This window comes from Ursus arctos, unplaced genomic scaffold (genome assembly GCF_023065955.2).
Source record: "Ursus arctos isolate Adak ecotype North America unplaced genomic scaffold, UrsArc2.0 scaffold_16, whole genome shotgun sequence".
Lineage (NCBI taxonomy): Eukaryota > Metazoa > Chordata > Mammalia > Carnivora > Ursidae > Ursus > Ursus arctos.
This window is the reverse complement of record NW_026622830.1, coordinates 22,498,246-22,522,011: the sequence shown is the minus strand read 5'-3', so window position 1 is coordinate 22,522,011 and position 23,766 is coordinate 22,498,246. Positions and strand designations below refer to the sequence as shown.

General features: G+C 46.0%; 1 protein-coding gene across 4 annotated transcripts in view; it reads left to right on the top strand.

Annotated features, from left to right (window-relative positions):
* The window catches only part of CNBD2 (cyclic nucleotide binding domain containing 2), a 56,323-nt gene that overhangs the window by 16,819 nt on the left and 15,738 nt on the right, over positions 1–23,766 (top strand). For 3 of the 4 annotated variants that reach the window (XM_026503409.4, XM_026503411.4, XM_057312557.1), the window contains 7 exons: positions 310–447; positions 2,804–2,857; positions 6,020–6,183; positions 9,842–9,998; positions 10,515–10,666; positions 12,425–12,563; positions 20,189–20,303. In XM_026503409.4, coding sequence (XP_026359194.2) covers positions 310–447; positions 2,804–2,857; positions 6,020–6,183; positions 9,842–9,998; positions 10,515–10,666; positions 12,425–12,563; positions 20,189–20,303 — 919 coding nt within the window. The remainder of the gene's footprint in view (positions 1–309; positions 448–2,803; positions 2,858–6,019; positions 6,184–9,841; positions 9,999–10,514; positions 10,667–12,424; positions 12,564–20,188; positions 20,304–23,766) is intronic. The other variant, XM_044385792.3, reaches the window with a different exon arrangement.

The window sequence follows — 23,766 nt, the reverse complement described above, 5'->3', positions numbered from 1 at the left end:
TGATTTGTTCTCAGTTCCAATTCCAAATTCCCAGGCTCAAAGGTTGCCTGGGATCAGATGGCCCAGCTTGGATGGAGTGGTTATATTGGTTTCCAATTATTGCTACTGTAACATATCGCACAATTTTGTGGCGTAAAACAAATGATATTATCTTATGTGGGCTAGAAGACTTTCTGAAAATGTAACCATGGCTCCAAAACACCCCTACATTTAATCCTATCCCGTTTCACCTTGTCAGTGCCATCCAGCCTGCTGGTGGCTGTTGAAAACAGATGGTTTCTACTGATCTAATTTGTTTTATTTCCACAGGGGCTGTACCAGCTCACCATGGATATCATTGTGATGATCCGAGTGTGTAAAATATTCCGCCAGGGCCTCAGGGGATTCCGGGAATATCAGATCATCGAGACTGCTCACAGAAAGCATCCTCTCTTTTCCTTCTGGGATGTAAGCAGCTGGCCTCAGCAGGATCGTGAGGGTTTAAGGGGGTCTAGGAAATAGCACCTCACTTCTCAGGCCATATTCTGAACCAACAGAGAGAAGACAAAGGGTAAACCAGATGGGAGACCCAACTGTCACTTTTATCAATGATGAGACTTTTATTGGAGAAGGTGGTTTGTATCATTAAGCGAGAGGATGACCTAAGACTAAACCCCAGAATTAGATAGCCTTATGTCCCTGGGGATGGGCAGTGCTGTACCAAGGCAGGCCTCCACTGCGGGAGCAGGGCCTCCTGCCCTAAACTCACAGGAGAGGAGGGCAGAGCAGACTGTGGGCTCAGAGGGATGGAGAAGGAATGATCTCACCCAGTTCTTCCTTCCAAATTCACCAAGGAGTTTAAGTTGCTCCTTCTCAGTGTGGAAGGAGAAGAGCTAGTAGTGTTCTGCCAGTACAACTCCCTCCATGTGGAAAGAAACACCAGGAGTAGGGAAGAAGCCATCTCCATTCCAACAGGGATCAAAAGAGCCGGAGAAATCCAGAAGTCTCATTAGAGTCAGGGTTTTCTGAATGTTCATCTTCTCCACCTTCTTTCCTGTCCCCTCCATTTAAATAAAGGAGCACATGCAGGGCCCTGCTCACTTTGGAGACCATGCTTTCTAGATTTTCTAGAAGGTCCCCGTTTCAAATATTTTATCCTAGTGGTAGATCATGCACCCTTTTCAGCTCAGAAAAGTTGATCACCATTCTGTTAACCTGTTCTGGATCCCCAAAGGTGTCTTCATTACTATTCAGGGCCCCAAAGTTTCTCTCAATCTCTGGACAAACCCTGCCCATTTTCCTGTTGTGCCAAGTGACTAGATTCAGCCCTGCCTCCCAACTACACCCAGGGATTCATTCCAAGAAATTGTCCCAAATGGTTTCTGAAGGAGAGGGGTATGGGCAGTGCTGATGGGTAAAAGAAAGGCCATCAGATCAGTCTCTAAGGGGCTGGCAGGTGTAACTGTGTGTGTGTGGCTGAGTTTAAGACGTAGCAGGGAGTAGGGGCCTGAGGGTCTGCAGAAAAGAAGAGCATGTCCTGTCTAAACAAATTCATGTATTTTAAGGACATTATGCTGGCCAAACCAAATGAATCTACAGCCAGATTCTGCCCTGTGGTTGGACCATGAGTTGGGAAGGGGTGGAGTGGAAGAATTGGAACCCGAGAGATTGAGGTTCACTGTCAGAAAGGACATTCTGACTCAGGGTGTCATCATGTAGTGGTAAAGCAATGGTCCCTGGGAACCAGGAGTCTTTGGTTCCCAGAAGATGTGGGTCAGTGCCTGGGCACTTGGAAGCTGAAGACCCAAATCAACCTTGTCCTCAGGGGAGTGTGAGGCTAAAACTTAATGACATTGCATGGGCAGAGTGGACTTGAGCAGAGCAGAAGCCCCTTAAGGGCAGCCTAAGGGGGTCCTGTGGCCACTGGGCAGAGAGCTAGGGCTGGAGTGTGGGGTTGGGTAAAGAGAGCCGTGACCAGTTTTCATTAGAGCTCGTGAATCCAGATCTTTCTGAGCACCACTGCTTTCTTTCACGGGCCTTCTTGAGAAGCACCACGCAGGTACACAAGCTATAAATGGGGCTCTGGGGTGGGGAGGACCTGAGGTATGCCTAGAGAGAAGGGTGGGGGTGGTTTGGTTTGGCCCAGGTGGTGGTCAGGGCCTTGTTTGTCCCTTTTCTCCCTCTGCCTTCTCCCACATATCTTCCCCCTCTCTGCCTTTGCCCTACTCTTTCCACACCCCCTGCGTCTGTTAGGAGATAGAGTTGGATTAGTTCATCCCTAAGACCTCTTACACTTCCTTCTTCTGGCCATACTCTAGGAGAGGACCAGTTACTCAGTGTCATTGCTGGGCAGTTTCCTTCACCTGCTTCGGGTCCAAAAGGGGGCTCAGTAATACCTGCTTTGTCCTGAGGGTGAAATGGAGTAAGGAAGGAAGATGAGCGAGCCTGGCTCCTCATAGGCACTTAGCAAAGGCTGGCTTCATCAACGCCCCCATTTTGTCCCTTTTTGTCCCTCTCCACTTTCCCATTTGTTTGCTTCTTCCTCCTCTTCCTTTTTACTCTCCATCTTGCCTCTCTTTATCCTCACCCCTCCGCATCTCTCTCTGTCTCAACAGTGACACGTCAATGCTGGGCCCGAGTCTGGGGCTGAGTTGGGGCTTTTGAGCAGAGATGACCATGAGAGGGCCAGTGGGTAGGAGGGTTCCTGTGGCTTCCTGCCTACCACGGGGATGGGGACTGGGGATGCAGGAGGGTTTCATGCAAAATTCTAGGAGCAGTCTTGCTGATTTTCTTTCTTCTCTCCCATTCCTTTTTTTCCCTGCAGAAAAGGAAGCAAGGCCGAATCACATTTGATACCATGGACTTCGTTGCAGAGGAGGTATGTGTAACTCTGACTTTGCTGCTGGGAATTTTCTTTCTGCCTCATGGCCTGGAAGAGGCACTGAACTGGCTATCAGAACAGCTGGGTCCAGTCCGGGTTCTGGCACCAAACCATTGTATCATCCTGAACTAACCACTTAGTTTCCTCATCTATGAAATAGCCCATCTCAGTGATCCCAAAATTCCAGTCCTGACACTCTGAGGCTGTGAGCCCCCTTGAACCCACTGTCGCCTTAGAACAGAGCAGAACCAGCAGAGAGAGCTCCTGTACTTGGACCCGTGGACAAGGGAGAAAAATGCAAAGTAGAGGCTGTGAGAACTCTAGACACAGGAGAATTAATCAGGGTGGTGGGAAAAACCCTGGCCTGTGTGTGAATTCTGGCTCTGCCTCAAGCCTTCTGAGAGACACTGGGCACACCTATCCCCCACGTGGCTGTCAGACAGCCATTCTGGCGAGGGAATGCTTCATATCTCGGTGAGGCTGTGGACTGTGTGACTTGTTCTCTGAATTTCAAGAATTGTTGTTATTTTCCCAGCTTCTTCCCACCAAATCTTGGATACTAAATTAAAATTTAATTTAAATTTTAAAGGGGCCTAACTCTTTATAGGAAAGATTTGAAGCTCTTACCAGCTCGAGGCTTAGGTCTATGTCTGGTTGTGGGGGTTCTCGGTGGTGTCACATCACCACCTGCCCTTAAGGAGCTAAGTAGGAGTTAAGGTGAGGAAAGTTACCTGGGAAGTTAAGTAACAGAGTCAGTTCTGTAGGAATCCAGAGAAGGGGGTCTCTAAGGGTTGGGGGTGGTGAGAGAGATTTCCTCAAAGAATTAGGGCCCCTAGTGGGCCCAGAGAATTGATTTTGTTCATAGAAACCAGAGTCATCTGGGTTTTGTCATAAATGGACCCTGTGATAGAAATCCCAATGGGTTATTGATAGCAAGAGAGGGTTAGGAAGGAAGAAGATTGGATTCAGACCTTAAAAATGGCCAACACAGGGCACCTATGGCTCAATTGATTGAACATCTGACTTGATCTCAGTTCAGGTCTTGATCTCAGGGTCATGGGGTTAACCCCCATGTTGGGCTCGCTCCATGCTGGGCACGGAGCCTACTTCATCAAAAAAAAAAAAAAAAAGTCAGTGCTTCCATAGTCCTGGCTGGGAGCTGGGCCCATTGTAAGCCCCTTGTATGTATTAGCTTTGCTATTTATACATTCAGATTCTGCTGCTCTCAGGGAAACAGAAGCTCAGGGAGAAGTAACTTGTCCCAGGACACACATAGGAAGGAGCAGGCCAAGGTTCAAACCCCAGTACCTGGCACCAGAGCCTGTCCATTAAAAAAAATTTTTTTTTAAGTTTTTATTTGTCTTTTAGAGAGAAAGAGAGAGAGAAAGCACGATCGGTGGGGAGGGGCAGAGGGAGAAGCAGACTCCCTGCTGGGCAGGGAGCCCGACTTGGGGCTCCATCCTAGGACCCCAGGATCATGACCTGAGCTGAAGGCAGACGCTTAACTGACCGAGCCACTAGGCACCCAGAATCTGTGTGTTATTAATCACTGAGCAGCACTGCCCCTCTGAGTGAACATGCAAGGCTTCAGACCTGTTGTCCAGAATTTCTCATCATGTCCCACTTTTTTTTTTTTTTTGGTTCTATGACAACTACTGTTATGTAAAATTAGCTGGTATTCATTCATTCTTTCCATAAATTTTTATTTTGTTGAGTGCCCATTACATGTGAGATGTTATTCTAGAGTGGGGTGAATAAGATAGATGAAGCCACTAGGTGTTTATATTAGGGCTTATAGTCTAGAACACCTTTGTCCAATAGAACTTTCTGAGATAATGGAAATGTTCAATTGTCTGTGTTGTCCAATATAGTAGCCAACAGACACATGTTGCACTTGTGGCTAGGTGTGACTGAGGAACTTATTATTTTTTTTAAAGATTTTATTTATTTATTTGACAGAGAGAGAGAGCACAAGCAGGGGGAGTGGCAGGCAGAGGGAGAAGCAGGTTCCCCGCTGAGCAGGGAGCCTGATGTGGGGCTCGATCCCAGGACCCTGGGATCACAACCTGAGCTGAAGGCAGACGCTTAACCAACTGAGCCACCCAGCCATCCCAGAACTTATTTTTCATCTAATTTAATTTAAATTTCAACAGCCACATGTGGCTAATGGCTGCCATATTGGATAGTGCAGTTGTAGAGTGTCTCTGTGTGTGTGTGTGTGTGTGTGTGTGTGTAGAATGGGGAAATGATAGATAATATACACATTAACAAAAAAGAGGGGTGCCTATGTGGTTCAGTCAGTTAAGCATCTGCCTTTGGCTCAGGTCATGATTTCAGGGTCCTGGGATCGAGTCCCATGTGGGGCTCCCTGCTCAGGAGGGAGTCTGCTTCTCCCTCTCCCTCTGCCCCCCCTCACTCGTGTGTGTGTTCTCTCTCTCTCTCTCTCAAATAAATAAGTGAAATCTTAAAAAAGAAAGAATAAGGTCATTTCAGAAAGTATGCATTACTTGGGAAAAATGATTCAGAGACTATAGACTGCTGGGAAGGGGGCTTACTATTTTAGGTCAAATGATCCAGTAGGGACTCCCTGAGGATGTGGTAACATAAGAACTGAATGAAGAGGAGGAAGCAGCCATAACCATGTGAAAACCCAGGGGAAGAACATTCCAGGCAGAGGAAATAGCTCAAGCAAAGTCTGCAGTACAGAAGTGAGCTTGGCTCCTGCAAGGGATGGGTAGAAGGCTAGAGACTGGAGAATGAAGGAGAGAGGCAGGAGGTGAGGTTGTGGGGGGTAGGGAGGAAGGGAGTCAGACCACGTGGGGCCCATAAGGGGGTGGTCAGTGAACGGCAAAGCCAGTATGGTCAGGAGTTGGGGATAAGGGTCTTGGTACGTAGCAGATCTAGGTTATCACCCTGAGTGTCTTCATCTGTCAAATGGGAATCGTAATTGTGCTTCACTTCTCGGGCTGGGCAGAGATGCAGTGAGATGGTGTGTGTAAGATGTGTATCCCGATGCCAGGCACACAGTAAGCACTCAGTACATGTCAGCCACTGTTGTACGGGGAGTGGAAAGTATAAGAACAGAGTGTGGGGAGTTGCCCACTGGCCCCTGGGGGAAACTGCTAGGTCTTGTGTGTCACTCTGGTCCTCTCTCCCCAGGGTCACTTCCCTCCAAAAGCCATGCAGATCGCGCAGAAGCTGCCTTCCTGGAGGACAGAGCCCGAGATCCAGGCCCTCTGTAACCTCCTGCAGGTCCTGGACAGCTACCGCAACTACTCAGAGCACCTGCAGCTACTCCTGGCCAAAGTCATGCGCTTTGAACGGTCAGTGAGGGGCACACCCCTTGGCACCTGGGCTGGGACAGGCTGGGCAGGAGGAGCCTGCGGCAGGTCTGCTGGTGTCTCCGTGGTGCGTCAGCCGTGAAAAGCTGTCAGTTCACTCGAGTGTTCGTTGTTATGCTTGTAGCATGCTTGATCTCCTTCATTTATTGCTAGTCTACCCAGGATTAAGGAGCCGCTGGATCTGGAGGGGCTCTGGTAGGAACCTCAGAAAGGATCTGGTCCAGTTCCCTCCTCTTTGAGATGAGGAAGTAGAGGCTCAGAGGGTAAGAATGACTCAGACTCTGTCACCCAAGTAATGGGGGGTAGAGCTGAGACTCAAATCCGAGCCCTAAAAGCCACAGTGGGTCACAGGTGATTGTGCTATGTCCAGATAGGAGCTAGGGCAAGGGTCTGTGAACTTGGAGAAGAAAAAATTTATATCTGTTTTCATTAACCTCTAACTAAAATTTATCATTTCCTTTAATCGCGGATGTAGGTAATGAACCACTATAGTATTAGCTATTCCTGTGACTTTTTCACCAAAAGAAATCACCAAGATTACACATTCATATTGTTGCAGGTTTCTCAAAAAATAATTTATATTCATCACATCTTTGAAATTATGGTAGTAATTAGATCTGCTGCTGGGTCTTGTTATTCAGTGCCTTGATAGAGACGCACGTATATTGCTAGATCACAATTGGGGTTCGTTTGTTTTTTAAAGACTTATTTATTTATTTTAGAGAGAGAGAGAGAGAGAGTGCACGCAAGTGCGTGTGCATAGCATGAGGGGGCGTGGGGGGAAGGGGGAGGGCGGGGGGCAGAGGGAGAGAATCTGAAGCAGACCCCCGCTGAGCGCAGAGCCCCATCTGGAGCTTGATCTCACGACCCTGAGAGCATGACCTGAGCCAAAATCAAGAGTCAGACTCTTAACTGACTGAACCACCCAGGTGCCCCCACAATTTGGGTTTTAAAAGGCAATTATTAACTGTTTATGCTGTATTTTATTTATATAAATAAATATATATTTAACATTTTTTTAAAGATTTTTATTTTTTTGAGAGAGAGAGAGTACGAGCAGCCGGGGGAAGGAACAGAGGGAGAGGGAGAAGCAGACTCTCCGCTGGGCAGGGAGCCCCCCACAGGGCTCGATTTTAGGACCCTGAGATCATGACCTGAACCGAAGGCAGACGCTTAACTGACTGAACCACCCGGGCGCCCCTATTTTATATATTTAAAACATTATTCTGTGAAGACCAGATTGTCAAAGGGTCCATAACACAAAAAGTACCGTATAAATACCTTGTACGAGAGAAGTCTAAGAGGTGTGTGTGGAAATATTGCCATTTCTTGGACATTTCGGTGGCTTAAGAGAGGCAGCCTAGCAGAATATTTGAGGTAAGGCCTGTCTTGAAAATCTAGGCTGTAAGGGTGCTATAGGTCTGTGCCCTGGTGTCTTCCTTCATGGAGGTCCCAGGTCCCATAATCACAACTAGCTATAGATTAAGGCCTGTTATGACCTGCACAGGATCTGTTTACAGGCAATAAGCCTGGGAGAGGAGGGGACCCTCCTGCTGGCTTGGCCAAAGGAGATTTACAGAAGGGGTGGCATTTGATGGGTATATTTGACAAGTGGAAGTATAGACAAGAACATTTCAGGTGAAGGGAACCATCTGCTTTGTTCTAGCCCAATAAAGAAGAGCAACTCACCAGTCTTAAAGTAAGATTCCATAGGAGGCAGAATGGTATCATGCAAAGAAAAAGAATCATGGCGGTAGAAGCTCTGGAATGTGATGCTGCATCTGCCACTCTGAGGTGTGACCTCAGGCTAGCCACTTAACCTCTCTGAGCCTCAGTATCCTCGTCCATGTAACGAGGCTACCCATACAGATTTTATGGGTTTGTGTGAGGATGAAGAGGTGGTGACTGTTAAAGCCCTCTTCAGCTAGTTGATTATTTCTGGGACTGGAAATGAGCAGATTAAACAGGATTCTTTCAGTCACAAGGGACAGAAAACCTAGCTGTAGGGAATGCATGGGTGCCCGCGTATCTGAAAAGTCCTGGGATAGTTCTCCAGCTTCTGGCTCAGCCGGATTCAGGGATCCAGTGTCCCCAGGACCCAGTACCTGTCTGTCTCTCTCCACCTCCTCACACTCCATTCTCATAAACCACCTTCTCCACCAGACTTTCTCTTGTGGCAGCAAGATGACGGATTGTCTGAGAGTCAAGAAAAGGTGTTTTCCCCAAAGTGAAGTCAGGGTGTGGTTGGTGGAAAAGGTGACCTGATGGTTGGCAGCAAAAGCCACAGATGTCTGCTACGGGAGATTTGGGGTCTAGTGCTGACTCAGGTGTGACTCAGGTGTGACCTTGCCTTCAGCAAGCCTGGGGCTCCTTAGGTCCCACTTCCCTCATCTTAGTAATGTGGATCCAGCTAGATGGTTCCTGAGGGTCTTTCCAGCTCTGGCTCCAAGAGTCTGGACTTGGATGAGCACTAGCTGTGCTCCCCAAAGTCTCATTTCCCAGCTGAATGTGCCTGTCTTCTCCCATCTAGTCATTGCTATCTGGGCCATCTCCTCTTTCCAGACTTTTGTGTTCCCCATTACCTTCTGGGTAAAATCCAAAGTTAGCCCAGTATTTGAAGTGTCTTATGATTAGACACAGCCAAATTTCTCTCCCACTACTCCCCTGACCTACCTGTCTTCCATTTTCCCCAAGATACGATGCTTCCGGCCACCTCTGTGCCTTTGGACGTGGTGGTCTCTCTGCCTGGGGCACTCTTCCATCTCTCTGTCTACCTGGAAGACTCCAGACACTATCCTGGAGCCTGCTCTGGCTTTCCTAAGCTGGGTTAAGTTCCCTTTCTCTATGATTCTGAATTCGCCTGTGCTTATCTTTTTCAAAGCACTTTTTTTTCCCCTTAAAGCATTTTTAAACCTAATTTAGTTCCTGTACTTGACCGTAATTCTTAGGACAAAATCTGTCCTTTCTCACTCTGCCTGATAGACACAGTTGGTATTTATTTAACTTACTGAATGAAGGAAGGAAACGAATGAATGTTGAAAGAAGTGAAATTTGAACTTACATTTGAAATGCAAAAATCTTCCCCCTCGGAGCTTAAGAACTAACTCCCAGTTTGCTCTGGACCTGGGCACCTCTACCCTAATGGTTCCCAGTTGTGTAGTGAGCTCTTGGGGATTAGAAGACCATTTGTCAATTTTTTTTCTAGGCGTGTTCATCTGTATTTTACAGACAAGAGACCCTGAGTGTCAGGGAATGAATGTGAGTGCCCAGTGCCATGCAGCTCGGGGCAGAATCAGGACTTGGATCCTGTCTCCATCATTTAGCTACTCAGCCATTGCTTTCAGGATTTGGTCCTTCATTTATTCAGCTGCTGTTCACTGAGCACGTCCTGTGTGCCAAAGCAGACTGACGAAGGCTCTGTTCTCATTAAGCTTCAGTCTGATGGAGGCAGGCGACTAGGTGGATGTTAGTGGAGAGGTCAAGCTTGATGGGGGCGGGGCTGGGCTCTTGTGAGGTCCCTTTTCATCCCAGCCTGTGCCTTCTTGCTCCCGAGCAAAGAGCCCAGCAGTGCGGAGCTCCTTGTAGCACGGGCCAGGCTCCCTGCTTGCTACCATACCTACTGGCCACTGTCTTTCCTCAGGTTTGGTCGCCGGCGCGTGATCGTCAAGAAGGGGCAGAGGGGCAACAGCTTTTATTTCATTTACCTGGGCATGGTCGCAGTGACTGAGGATGATGATGGCAGCAGCGCCTTCCTGGACACCCACCCCACGTTGTTGCACAGGGGTGATTGTTTTGAGGTTAGCACTGGGAAAGGTCTGCCTTGCTGGGGCAGGCTTGGGGGCTCAACAGGACTCGGGCTAGAACAGCCAGGCCCAGTCCTGCCTTCTCCTGTGAGTAAGTCACTGCCCTGTCGTGGGTCCCAGTGCCCTTTCCGGTCACAGGCCAATTGACTGGACTAGCTGAAGTCCCAGGCTGGCTCCTCTGTCTGTGATGTCTGAGGAACGTGTTCCCTGTATAACCCCCACAGAGACACAGTGACCCCTCAGCGAGGCCCCTCCGGCTTCCTCTGTCTGGTCTGGTCAAGCCTGTTGACTCTTTTTTCCACAAGCAGCATATTAAGAGGGAGGTGATGGGCCCCCAGAAGTGGGGAATGAACAGGAGCACAGGGCCAGACAATCCACAGTCTGGGGAGTAGAGATTTCTGGGGGCTGATGGAAGCAGGAAAAGAGGTGGGCAAGGCTGCAGGCAGAAAGCCAGAGGTAGCCTCTCGCTTGGTAGCCTCTCACTTGCCTTTGCCCATGTCCACCCAACAGGAATTGGGCGTTCTGACTCCTTCAGTAAGGAGAGCCACCGTGGTCTGTATGGAAGAAACAGAATTCCTGGTTGTCGACAGAGAAGATTTCCTTGCGAATAAGCTGGACCAGGAATTCCAGAAAGATGCTCAGCATCAATTTGAATTTTTTAGGTACCGCCAGCATCAGCCAACATCTAACCCCTGTGTATTTTTTAGATGCCTGACTGTTGTAGGCCCGGTGGGATACAGTAGGTGTTGTTCTCTCTGCCCGGAATGCTCTTGAGGTGGGAGACACCTCTTACCAGACTTCTCCGTCTAGCAAACTCCTACTATACCCTCAGGTCTCAGCTCAACGTCCCTTCTTTGTGTGACGGTACTAACAGAATAGCTAACATGTACTAAGCCCTTTGTACCAGCGCTTTTAACTTATTCAATCTCGTGACATTGTTTCTCTTGTTCTGTCTAGTTTATAGGTAAGGAAACCAAGCCTCAGGGTGGTGATGTACCCAGAATGTTCAATTCAGAAGTCTCTGGGCGTCACCGCCCCACCTCCTAACCAACCCCACCCATCTGCCGTCCAGAAGAGAGAGAGTGCTCCCCAGTTCTTCTGCCATACCCCGTGTTTCCGTAAAGTCCCAGCCAAACTCATTCTTGATTACATAGTACCTCCTTTACAGTTTATTTGCCCCTAAGGCAGGAAGCACTTATGGTCGTGAGGGTGTAGTGGCCCTTTTGCCACGGTAATCCCCATGTTGTCATCGCGCCAGGCACACGCAGGTGCTCATTGTATCACTTCTAGTTACTCGCCTTTAGGAAAATAATGGAAATCAGATGAAGTATCTGCACCAGCCCCGAAAATACAGGTTGTGGGGTCGTGCGGCTCTAGAGCAGTGCGGCGGCAGAGGGCTGCCCTATAGGGCAGGGGAGAGTGCAGAGAGTAGGAGCTGTAAGAAGGACTGGGGCCTGCGAAGGGAGGACTTAGTCCTGCAGCGGGGAGCACTTCCTGTTTTCACACAGTGGAAATATAGGACTGAGTTGCAGTGTCAGCTCTTGGGCTTGTCAACCATGTGATTGTAGATGGGTCACCTCCCTTCTCTGAATTTAGTCTTCTGCTCTGTAAAATGGGGATAATGATTCATTTCTCCCAAATCATTGTAAGGATTGAATGAGATGATCATGGAAAGTGTGTGGCCCCGTGGTGTTCCCTCTGTGGCGACCCTGCTTTCCCTTCCTGTGTCCCCAGACCCTTCTCCTTTGGACATGGCACCAACCTTGCTCCCCCTTGGTGCCCTCGATGGAACTTAATGCCGAGTCACCCGAGTTCTGGGCTCGTGATCTGTGGGATTTGAGAAAATATGAGATGATTTTTAGCCCTGTAGGGATTCATATGAGGAAGGCAAGGCACTGAGTGGTGGCACATGAGCTCAGGGGAAGGGGTGGCACTGTGGGGTGGGCCTTCAGTCATAGCGAACAAAGGCAAAAAGAGGGGAGTCCAGATATCCCCCATTCATCAGGCACAGGACCGAGTGTTTGAAGCTAACAGGCTGGAGGAGGTTGGAGCGAGCTGCCCAAACCAAAGGGAGGGTCAGGACTGCTGGGCTAGGGGACAGGACAGCAGGTGAGCTGAAGAGGGGAACTCTCAGAGTTGCTTGGAATGAGACTAGCCTAGTGAGCACAGCGTTGGGGCATGGAGCCAGGAAGAAGCCCCTGGAGGGCAGAGTGGAAGTGAGAGAGGTTGGACTGAGGAGCAGCAGAGGGGAGGGCTGGAGGGGGTGGCACAGGCCAGGTGAGGCAACTGGAGGCCGAGTAAAATCCTCCACCTCAAGCATTTGCAAGAGTAAGATGACACGTTCCCTTTCTGGAAATTGCTGAGAGCTGGGCACCTTCCATGATGGAGGGCGATGAATTCTAAGAGGATTTTCCCCTTAGGAAGATGGATCTGTTTGAATCGTTGTCTGATGAGAAGCTCTGGAAGCTCGTAACCCTGGGGAAGGTGGAGAAGTTCCCTTATGGGCAGCTGATCTCAAAAGACTTTGTAGAATCGTCCTCCATCATGTTTGTCAGCAAGGTAAGAGTGCTGGGATGGGGAGAGTGGGGTGGAAGCCCGGAAGGCATGCCTAGTATAATGTCTTGCGGCCACACAGGCAGGGGCTGAACCCTGTTCCGCAGCACTTCGTTTTCTGAGCGTCGTGTTCCAGCTGTAAATGGCATACCACACAGTTTGGCCTCCCTCCCTCGGAGGGTTGCTGTGAACTTTGAGACACACTGTTAATTAGAAAGAGGGCCTTGGGGGTACCTCCTCCTTGAGCTCATGTACATGCTTATTTACATACAGATGCATATTTAAATAACACATTTGGCCCTTGAATCTTAATGATGCCAGATCAGTTTTTAAAATTATAATCTTTAGGGGCATCTAGGTGGCTCAGTCACTTAAGCGTCTGCTTTCAGCTCAGATCATGATCTCAGGGTCCTGGGATCGAGCCCTTAGTTTGGCTCCCTGCTCAGTGGGGAGTCTGCTTCACCCTCTCTCTCTGCCCCTCCCCCTCTTTGTGTGTGTTCTCTCTCTAATAAATAAATAAAATCTTTAAAAAAATAAAATAAAAGTATAATCTTTAAGTTATACATGTGATATGACCACATTATAAAACATAGTTCTGGATAGAGGGAAGAAATCACCCATGTGCTCATCACCTCAGAACAGATTTTCAGAAGTGGATTACTTGGGCGCCTGGGTGGCTCAGTCAGTTAAGCGTCTGCTTTTGGCTCAGGTCATGATCTCAGGGTCCTGGGAGAGTCCTGTGTGGCGCTCCTTGCTCAGTGGGGAACCTGCTTCTCCCTCTGCCCCTCCCCCTGCTTGTGCTCATGCGCCCTCTCTCTCAAAAATGAATAAATAAAAAAAAAATCTAAAAAAAAAAAAACAAGTGGTATTGCTTGGATCATGTTTATGGATTTGGAACAAGTCGCTGTCCCAGAGGATCCACTTTCTCTAGCTTCCAGCACCGCACACCTCTGCCAGGCTCACCTGTCATTCCCTCAAAACTTTTCTCATTTCATAGATGGCAACTGCTACCTCACTGGGGATTTAATTTACATTTTTCCTCATGAGTGGTGAGATTCATCATGTTTGTTTACTACCTAAATTTTGTCTTTTGTGAATTGCTCTATGTCCTGTGCCAACTTCTCTGTTGGTTGATAATGAAAAGAGAGTCTGACATTTATTGAGTGCTTACTGTGTCCCAGGTTGTGTGCTCCATGTGCTTTGTGTCATTTCAGCCTCGCAGCAGCCCAGCGCAGGCTGGTACTGCCATTATTCCCATTTGACAGAGGCGGAGACTGAGGCACAGGAAGGTTAAGTGGCTTTTCCAAGGTCACACAGTTGATGAGGGGCAGAAGCCAGGTTCAACCCAGGTCTGACTCTGAAGCTCTTCTCAGGCTGGGATTTGCAATTTGAGTTGACTTTTCTGTCAGTTGTGGACTCTGCTCAATGCCTTTGTCGTTTTCATGATCATCATGACAACTACCTGTTTTTGAGACCCTTTGCTCTTGTGCCAGGGGTTCTACTAGCACTGGTAATTGTTTTGGTTTATTTGCACATGGTTCGAAATTCGAAAGGTTCAAAAGACTAATGTCTCCCTCTCACCTCTTCCTGCTGCCACCCAGTGCTCCTCCCGAGGGACAGTCACTGTCACCGTTTTCTTCTGTGTCTGTCCTGCATCTATTCTTTGTATATAAAGGCAAACACATGTTTATGTTCTTTCCTTGTTTTCATAGAGGGCATCATGCTACACAGGCTGTTCTGCACTTTGCCGTTTCAAGAGTATTTCTGTAGATTGTTCCATATCAGTCCAGAAAGAACCCACTCATATATATATGTGTGTGTGTGTGTATATGTATATATATATATATTTTTTTAACCACTTGTGCAATGTTTTCCTATATGATTGTACTTGAATTTATCTAACCAGTTCCCTATTGATGGATTGGTTGCCCCAGTCTTTTGCTGTTTCAAGCAGGGCTTTGATGAACTGTGAACATAGTACCATTTCACCGCGAATCTGCGCCATAGCTCTATCAGGAAGATATTATTACTCCACGTTTACAAATGAGGAAGTTGAAGTTAAGACACCTTAGGAAAGGCCACCCATCTAGTAAGTGCCGGAGTCAGGCTTCTGCCCACAAACTTTTAGTACCTCCCATATAGCTGTTGCTCCTATCAAGCCACCAAACATTGCTGATTTTTTGCCATGGTTGGTTCATGCTCTGGAGGGATATGAGGATAGAAAAGACTCTTTCTCTCTCCTTATATCTCTCTTCCACTAGATTCTGAGCAGGTACCAAGTTATCCAGGCCAACTACGAAGTGATTAGTGCAAATTCTTCAAGTTACAAGGATTTAGGAGGGAGACCTCTCTAAAGACTGGGGGCTTTAAGAAAGTCTTCCTGGAGAAGGTGAGGAGGAGTTGACCGTTGAAGCGTTGGACCGTTAGACAGAAGGAAGGGCAGGATTGGTTGTGTGCTGGAGTTGGCTCCTACTGGTCTGTGAGAGCTGATTAAGTTTTCAGGAATTTTGCAAGACAATAGACACAATAATTACTAAACATTAAATTATATAAACCTACGATTAAATATATTATATGGAAAACAAGGATAGTAAATAATGAAAATTCATCATTTCCTCATGACATTACTGCGTTTTACTATTATCTGTGCTCTGGAGTTTATTTATGTCTGTTTTATCTATCCGGTGCAAATACTGTACAATTGTGCAAGTCTCTTCCCATCTCCACAGTCAGTGACTTCACATTGGTAGATGAAAATTGGCCCCAGCGGGACAGTGGAAATCAGCAGACACCCTGAGTCAGGTTTTGATTTATAGCTCTGCTGATTGTCTTAAGAAAGCTATAGAGAAAATGTTTATGAGCAGATTACATTTGAAAATGGGGTGGGTCAGTAGCCATCATGTTGTAAAGAGAAGGAAATTACAGAAATGTTTTGCCAGTATTTAAACACTGTTTATCATAGATTCATCATAGGAGTTATATCACTGATGAACCAGCAAAGTTCTAATATACTAGTGCTAAAGCTAGAGGGGGTTTCAGTTAATGAATATAATTTATACAAGGGTGAGAAGTAGTTTGCCAGGAGATTACAAACCAGACTTAATAATATTAAGTCTATTGGGAAAAGAGTGGATCGGATGCAACTTCATTTCACAAATTGTGGTTGAATTGTGACTATAGACCGGCTATGGTTACAGGACTCAGCCAGAGTCTGCAACAGCATTCTGTGAGAATCACTTGGCTATATGGAACTTTCAGTCAGAGTATAGTTTGTTTTGTTATTATTTATAAATTGTGTGCAGCACACCCTTTGTAAGAGTAAGATTTATAGATGTGTATACCTTTTCCCAGAGAGCCGATTATTAGACTTAACACCAGGTGGGTATTTGTGCTGTTATTCTGGGTTCAGTCCCAGAGAAGAGAGTCAAGACGAGCTAAATGTAAGCAGAAAGGGAGTTATTGTAGGATGTTGAATGGCTAACAGACCTACTGGTGATGGGGAGTCCTGAAGGAACAGACCTTAGACTGAAAGTGATCCCTGAATGACTCCAAGTCCAAGTCCAAACTGGACAGTCACAGGTGCTGCTGCTCCTGCCAAGTTCCGGAAGCCACAGCTATAGCCACCGCCTCCACGAGCACCGTGGAGGGCCTGCCGTCCAAAACCAGACCTTGCCCACGTGCATCCAGGCGGGGGACCCCAAATCACCTCCTTAGCTGCCAGGAGGCTTGGGAGATGTTTGGGAGTATATGTCTTCCAACCTGTATACTCTAAGGGACTGGATGCACAGGATCTGACCCAGAGGGTGGTGGGGATGAGGGTGAGGCCCTTGCCAGCCGCGGGGAACAGTGTGGTAAGCTTGGAGAATCCTGATGGCCATGTGAGGAGAGTGGGGAGAGCCTAGCAGAGGGAATGGTAGCAGAGAGCCCTGAAGGCCACCCTCAATACTTTGCAATCCCTTCTCCTCCCTGACATCTGCTTTCTCCTTCCTAAAATGTTGGGGTGATCACCTCCAAAGCCAAGAATGCCGTGTGTCTCCAGATTTAACTCTGAGGTCTTTTGATACTGTATAGCCAGGGAAGATAGGGGGGCAGGGGTGATAGGGGGTCAAAGTTCAAGACTTGCTTTAACCAGCATGATGATTACATCTTGACCAGCAGAACATTCTTAGTCTGTTTCAGCCTCCACTTCTTTGTCTGTAAAGTGGGACTTTACTGACCTCCTCAAGTCTGTAAGGATGAGAGTCTAGCGCAGATTTACTTAGCTCACAGTCATCCTCGAATTCAGTGGTTCTGAGTGTTGTCTCTGGATCAGCAGCAGCAGTCAGTATCACCTGGGAGCTCACTAAAAATGCAGATTCTCAGGCCTACCCAAGAGCAGTTCAATATCCAAAACTCTGTTTTGAACAGCCTTCCAGGTGATTCTGATGTGCACTAAAATTGGAGATCTCTGATTTAAGGGAAGAGGTTTTTCAGATATGAGTAAGCATAAAGAACACTTTAGGGAGCTTCTTAGGCCAATTTCTGCCTCACCCCAGAGTCTCATTCATTAACTCCAGCAATCTGCATTTGAATAAGCACAGCTGGTGAGTCTAATGCAGGCGCTCTAGAAGTTCATTCTGAGAAAAATAATACAGATGTCACAAAGTGACAGCAGGTGTGTGAGGGGGGTGGCCATCCTGGCTAGTAGGTGAGTTGGATTTGTCCTTTACAGTGGTTTTTTTTGTTGTTGTTTTGTTTTTTTAAAGATTTTATTTATTTATCTGACAGAAAGACAGCCAGTGAGAGAGGGAACACAAGCAGGGGGAGTGGGAGAGGAAGAAGCAGGCTCATAGCGGAGGAGCCTGATTCGGGGCTTGATCCCAGAACACCGGGGTCACGCCCTGAGCCGAAGGCAGACGCTTAACGACTGAGCCACCCTCTATAGTGTTTTATTGAAAACTGATTTAACCGTTATTATGAAGATTGTAAATAAAATTTCGGATTTCTGGCTTCTTTTGACTATTCAGAAGATCAGTCAACACCAGGCTGTATTGTGAGGCAGCCCCCTCTGGCTGGGGTTGAAGAGCACCTGCCCCTTTTACAGGAACTGTTTTTTTCTCCCATTTTTATTTCCCACCAGCCCGGCTGTTGGGAGTATTCATCGGAGACTCGGTAGCCCGGCTCCTGTAGTTCACGGATATGGCCGCTAGAGGGCGATATCAGCACTGAGTGGCCTGCGTGTCCTGGGATTCCAGGAAAGTTAGGGAAGGTCATTTCCTGGTGGCATAGAAAACATACTTAGTACCCACAATTAACTCATTTTTTAACAATTTATATCATTTGGGGGCACATGGTGAAATTGTTTTCTACACAATACAGATGGGATTAAAGACCCACGAGAGACTTTCTGAGAGGAAAATATTCACCTGTGTTCCTCTGGTACCAGCAGTTCCTTGTTGATAAATGTTGCATGAATGTTGACTAAACCTCCAAGCCCAACACCTGGCGTAAATAAGGGCTTATTAAATGTTTGATCCCTTCTCCTTCCTCTTCAACAGTAATCTGTCTTGAACCTTAACTGTGACATGTCTCTTACAGTTCCTACTAAAAAAGGGTAAGATTTTATAAAGATATGAAATAAATAAGAAAAAAAATGGCATATCTGTCTTTCCTATCAGATTAGGAAAGATTAAAAGGATTGTGAAAACTCAGTTTTCGATGTAACACAAAGATACAACAAGCTCTGTTATGCACTGCTGGCGAGAATGTAAACTATTTCTGGGAGGCAGTTCGGCAATGTGTATGGAAATTTAAAACGTACATACCTGGAGGAAACAATACCAAGGGGATAGTCAAACATGGATATTATATTAGGATAAACTAGGTTATACTGCAATTATAAGCAATCCTCAAATCTCAGTGGATTAACTAACCAAAGACTCATTCCTTCATCCCACTGCGTGATCACAGCACATCAGCAGGAGGCCTTGCATTTCATGGTCCCTCGGGGACCCAGTGTCTTCACCTATGCTTTCGTGGTCAATAGGACAGGGGAAAGGAATGTTGAGCATCAAGCAGTGACTTTTAAAATTCCCAGATTATCAGAAGTCACTTTGCTAAGAAAAATGGCCAAAGCAAGTAAGAAGGCCATGTCTGATTCAAAGGAAAAAGACAATCCTGCCTTACGCTTGGGGGGATAACTTGAGTATTTGTGAACTGCCTTAATGACCCCTTTGGGCATAAAGACATATGTACAAGAGTATCAGTTAAAGTTGCTGTCATAGAAATCCGACTGCAGTGGCTTAGTGAACAGTAATTTTGTCTTGCAGTTGAGAGTCTAGAATTAAGCAATCCAGGGCTAGAAAGCTGTTGGAGGAAGTCTTTAAGACCCCAGTCTCCTTCTAGCTTCTCCCCTAATCATCCCCAGCTTATAGCTTTCATCCTAGTGGTCACAACATGACTGTTCCACCTCTGGCCATCACATCTGAGTTTCAGGCAGAGGTAATAGGGAAGGACAACCATAAGTTTCCTAGGAGTTTTATCCATCAGTCTTCCACTTATATGTCATTAGCTGGAACTGGCTCACTGCCACCCCCACTGCAGGAGAGTTTGGGAAGGTGGTGAGTTTTATAAGTGGGGTTTTGTCGTCCTGAGCAAGAACAGAGTTATATATAATACTGACAAATTAGATACAACTGAATATTAATCTTCAAAAATATTTTCTTAAGGTGTAACATGTGTGCAATAAAGAACTCAGATCTAAACCTTACAGCATAGTGAATTGTTATATAGGTATACACCTGTGTAAGCATCACCCAGATCAAGGTAGAGATCATTTCTAGCACCCCAGAAGGCTCCTTTGTACCCTTTCCCAGACAAAATCCCCCCCACCAAAGAGAACCACTCTTCTGACTTTGTCAGAAGATTACTTTTGCCTGTTTTTGCATTTCATATGAATGGAATCATACAATATGTGCTCTTTGTGTCTGGCTTGTTTTGATCAACTATTTCTTATTTTAAATCATATGTAAGTCGCGGCATACATAGAATAATATGGGATTAAAAACAATAATGTATGACCATGTTACTTGGCGTGAGATGATGTCCTTGATATATTGAGTTTTATTTTTTTAAAGATTTTATTTATCAGAGAGAGCATGAGCAGGGGGTGGGGGAGACGGAGAAGCAGGCTTCCTGCTGAGCAAGGTGCCCGAATGAGGGCTTGATCCCAGGACCCTGGCATCATGACCTGAGCCAAAGGCAGATACCCAACCAACTGAGCCATCCAGGCACCCGAGTGATTATTTTCTAAAGTCAGAAATTAACTGCAGAATAATTATCCAAATCAGGGAATTTAACATTAATGTAACATAATCTGCAGTCCATAGTCAATTTCACCACTCATCCCAATAACATTCTCTATGGTGATTTTTTCCCCCAGTGCCAACATTTATTTGGTTCTCATGCCTATTTAGCTATTTGAACTTATGATGAATAGATAACATTTGTGTTTAAAAAAAAAAAAGAACCTAAAACTGCTTGCATTAAGCCAAGTAAACTGGGGTAAGATGCAATAGAGCTTATCTTCAAAGCCTGGCCTGCCCCGAGCCTCAGGGGTTAGCCCTTTTGTTTGTGTCCCTTGATGTTTCCAGGGCAGCTGTGAAGTGCTGCGTCTCATAGACCTTGGGACCTCGCCTTTCTACTACAAGTGGATCTGGCAGCATCTGGAGCTGCTCTACAACAGACCTCTGAAGACCCACCTCAATGGTAACTGGCAGCCGCACACAGCAGGGGGCGCCTGGGCCCTTCTGCTTCCAGTTCCGGCCCGTAGACTCTTAGACATCGAGAGCTAGAAAGGCCCAGCAGGATGTCTGGTTTGATCCCCTCTTTTCCCAGCTGTGGAAACGTGGCCCACATGGCCCCACCCGGTGAGGCTCCTGCCCACCCTCCAGCTCCTCCTTTTTCAGCTTTCCGTTTGTGTCAGCTGCTCCTGGGGAGAGGGGTGGAAAGGAGCCCGGAGCTTGACAGAGCTGGGTTTGAATCTCACTGCTTAGCTGGGTGACTCTGGTGAGTACTTAAAGCCTCTGGGTCTGGTTTGTCACGGCAGTGGAGTGGCTGGGAGCACAGGCCCAGGAGCCAAACTGCTTGCATTTGAATCCAGGGTCCCTCTCTTCCTAGCTGTGTGATACTGGGCAAGTGACCATGTCCCCGTGCCATCAGTGCCCTCAGATGGTCCCTACCTCATAGACTTGTTACGAAATGAAGCAAACGAATACAGAAGCTCTTAGAACTTTACCTGGATAGTGTTCTACAGTAGATGTTTGTCGTCTTTATCCCACAGGTTACAAGGGAGGCTGAATCAGCTTGTGTGTGTCCAGGGCCTATGCGCAGGCACACAGGAGATATCCCTTCTCTTCTCCTGTCAATTCTTTTTTTCTCTTTTCTGCTGCCAATCCGCCAGAGAAAAAGCTGCATCCCGTAACATTTTTTTACCCAATTTTTTTCTTCTTCGTGGCAAAATACACATAGCATAAAATTTACTGTCTTAACCATTTTTAAACATACAGTTCGATGGTATTAAATATATTCATAATATTGGACAGCCATCAACACCATCCATTTCCTAACCTTTTTTTCATTTTGTAAAATGGAAGCTGTATCCCTATTAGACAGTAGCTAACCATTTCCTCCTCCCCCTAGCCTCTGGCAACCACCATGCTACCGTCTATCTTTATGATTTTGACTACTGTACCTCGTATAATTGGAAGCATACAGTATTTGTCTTTTTGTGATTGGCTTATTTCACTTTGCATAATGTCCTCAAGGTTCATCCTATTGTAGATGTGTCAGGATTTCCTTCCTTTTGAAGCCTGAATAATATTCCATTGTGCGTATCCGTTCATCCATTGATGGACACTTGAGAACTTCCACATTTTAGCTAGAGTGACTAAAATGCTGCTATGAGCATGGGTGTATAGTTATCTCTTTGAGCCCCAGTTTTCCTTTGAACATATACCCAGAAATGGACTTGCTGGATCATATGCTAATTCTGTTTTTAATTTATTTAGGGAATTGCCATACTGTTTTCCGTAGGGGCTGTGCCATTTTACATTCCCACCAACAGAGCACATGGGTTCCAATCTTTCCACATCCTCATCAGTGCTTGTTATGTTCTGTTTGTTTGGTTTTTTTTTTTTTTTAAAGATTTTATTTATTTATTCGACAGAGATAGAGACAGCCAGCGAGAGAGGGAACACAAGCAGGGGGAGTGGGAGAGGAAGAAGCAGGCTCACAGCGGAGGAGCCTGATGTGGGGCTCGATCCCATAACGCTGGGATCACGCCTGAGCCGAAGGCAGACGCTCAACCGCTGTGCCACCCAGGCACCCCTGTTTGGTTTTTAAACATGATATTCATCCTAATGGATAGGAGGTGGCATCTTATTGCAGTTTTGATTTGTATTTCCCTAATGATTAATGATGTTGAGCATCTTTTTGTGGGCTTATTGGCCATTCACGTATCTTCTTTGGAGAAATGTCTATACAAGTTCTTTGCCCACTTTAAAATCTGGTTGTCTGTTTTTTTGTTAAGTTTAAGGAATTTTCTATATATTTTGGATGGTAGTACCTTACCAGATATATGATTTGCAAATATTTTATCTCATTCTGTGGGTTACCTTTTTACACTGTCGATATTGTCTTTAGATGCACGAATTTTTTACATTTTCATGAAGTCCAGTTTGTCCATTTTTTTCTTTTGTTACCTGTGCCTTTGGTATGTATACAAGAAATCACTGCCAGATCCAATGTTATGATGCTTTTGCCCTGTGTTTTCTTCTTTTTTTGTAAGTGGGCGCCACATCAAGCATGGAGCCCAATGCGGGGCTTGAACTCAGGACCCTGAGATCAAGACCTGAGCTGAGATTAAGAGTTGGACGTTTAACAGACTGCCACCCAGGTGCCCCGAGCCCTGTTTTCTTCTAAGAGTTTTATAGTTTTAGGCCTTACATTTAGGTCTTTGATCCATTTTGAGTTAATTTTTATGTGTGGTGTGAGGTAAGGGTCTAACTTCACTCTTGTGCATGTGGATATTCAGTTTTCCCAGCACCATTTGTTGAAAAGACTGTTCTTACCCCATTGAAGTCTTAGCACCCTTGTCTAAAATCATTTGACTATATCTCTGAGGGTTTATCTCTGGGCTCTTTATTTTATTCTTTTGGTCTATATGTTTGTCTTTATGCCAATATTGCACTGCTTTGATTACTATAGTTTTCTAGTAAGTTTTGAAATCAGGAAGTGTGAGTCCTTCTGTTTTGTTCCTTTTCAAGATTGTTTTGGTTATCTGGCATCCCTTGAGATTTCATATGAATTTTAGGATGGATTTTTCTATTTCTGCAAAAAAGTCAGTGGGATTTTGTTAGGGATTGCATTGAATCCATAGCTCACTTTGAGTGGTATTGACATTTTAACAGTAGTGAGTCTTCCAATCCATGAACATGGGATGTGTTTCCATTTATTATGCCTTGATCTTCAGAGTTCTTTATTTGTGCAGCTCTCTGCTCTCGGGTACTCTGCTCTGTGAACTCTTACTGCCTTGTCTTCTCCAGACTCTCAGTTCTGTTTCATCAATTCAGGGGAATTTCTGGGCTCCCCTTGGGTTCCCTCTTCCTGCAACATGGGTCAGAAAACCTCCAGGCAGTAAGCTGGGGCAATAGTAAAGCTTACCCCATTTGTTTTCTATCTTGCGGGGATGATTTCTTCATGGCCTGATGTCCCATGCCTCATACATTTATCCCAGTTTTTTTAGTAGTTTTAGATGGGAGGTAAGTCTAGTCCCTGTTAGTCCATTTGGCTGGAAAAAGAAGTATGGATCTGTGTTTCTTTTTCTTTCTTTTTTTAGATCTGTGTTTCTTAATAGCTGAGTTTTATCCTACTGTATGTGTATACCATAATTAGTTAAAGCAATGACCTTTTACAGATATTTTGGGTTATTTCCAATTTTTCAGTATTATCCTGCTGTGGTGAATTTCATGGTGTGTTTATCTTTGTATACTTGTACAAGGAAACTTTGGATAAATTCTTAGAATTCCTAAATCAAGTAATCAATCCAATGCATACTGGCCATGCACACTTAAAATATTGATAGGTATTGACAAAAAGCCTTCCAAAAAGGTTTACTCAGGGCTTTTTATATGTGCTCTGTTAATTTAGGCCTACTCTTTATAGATTTTGA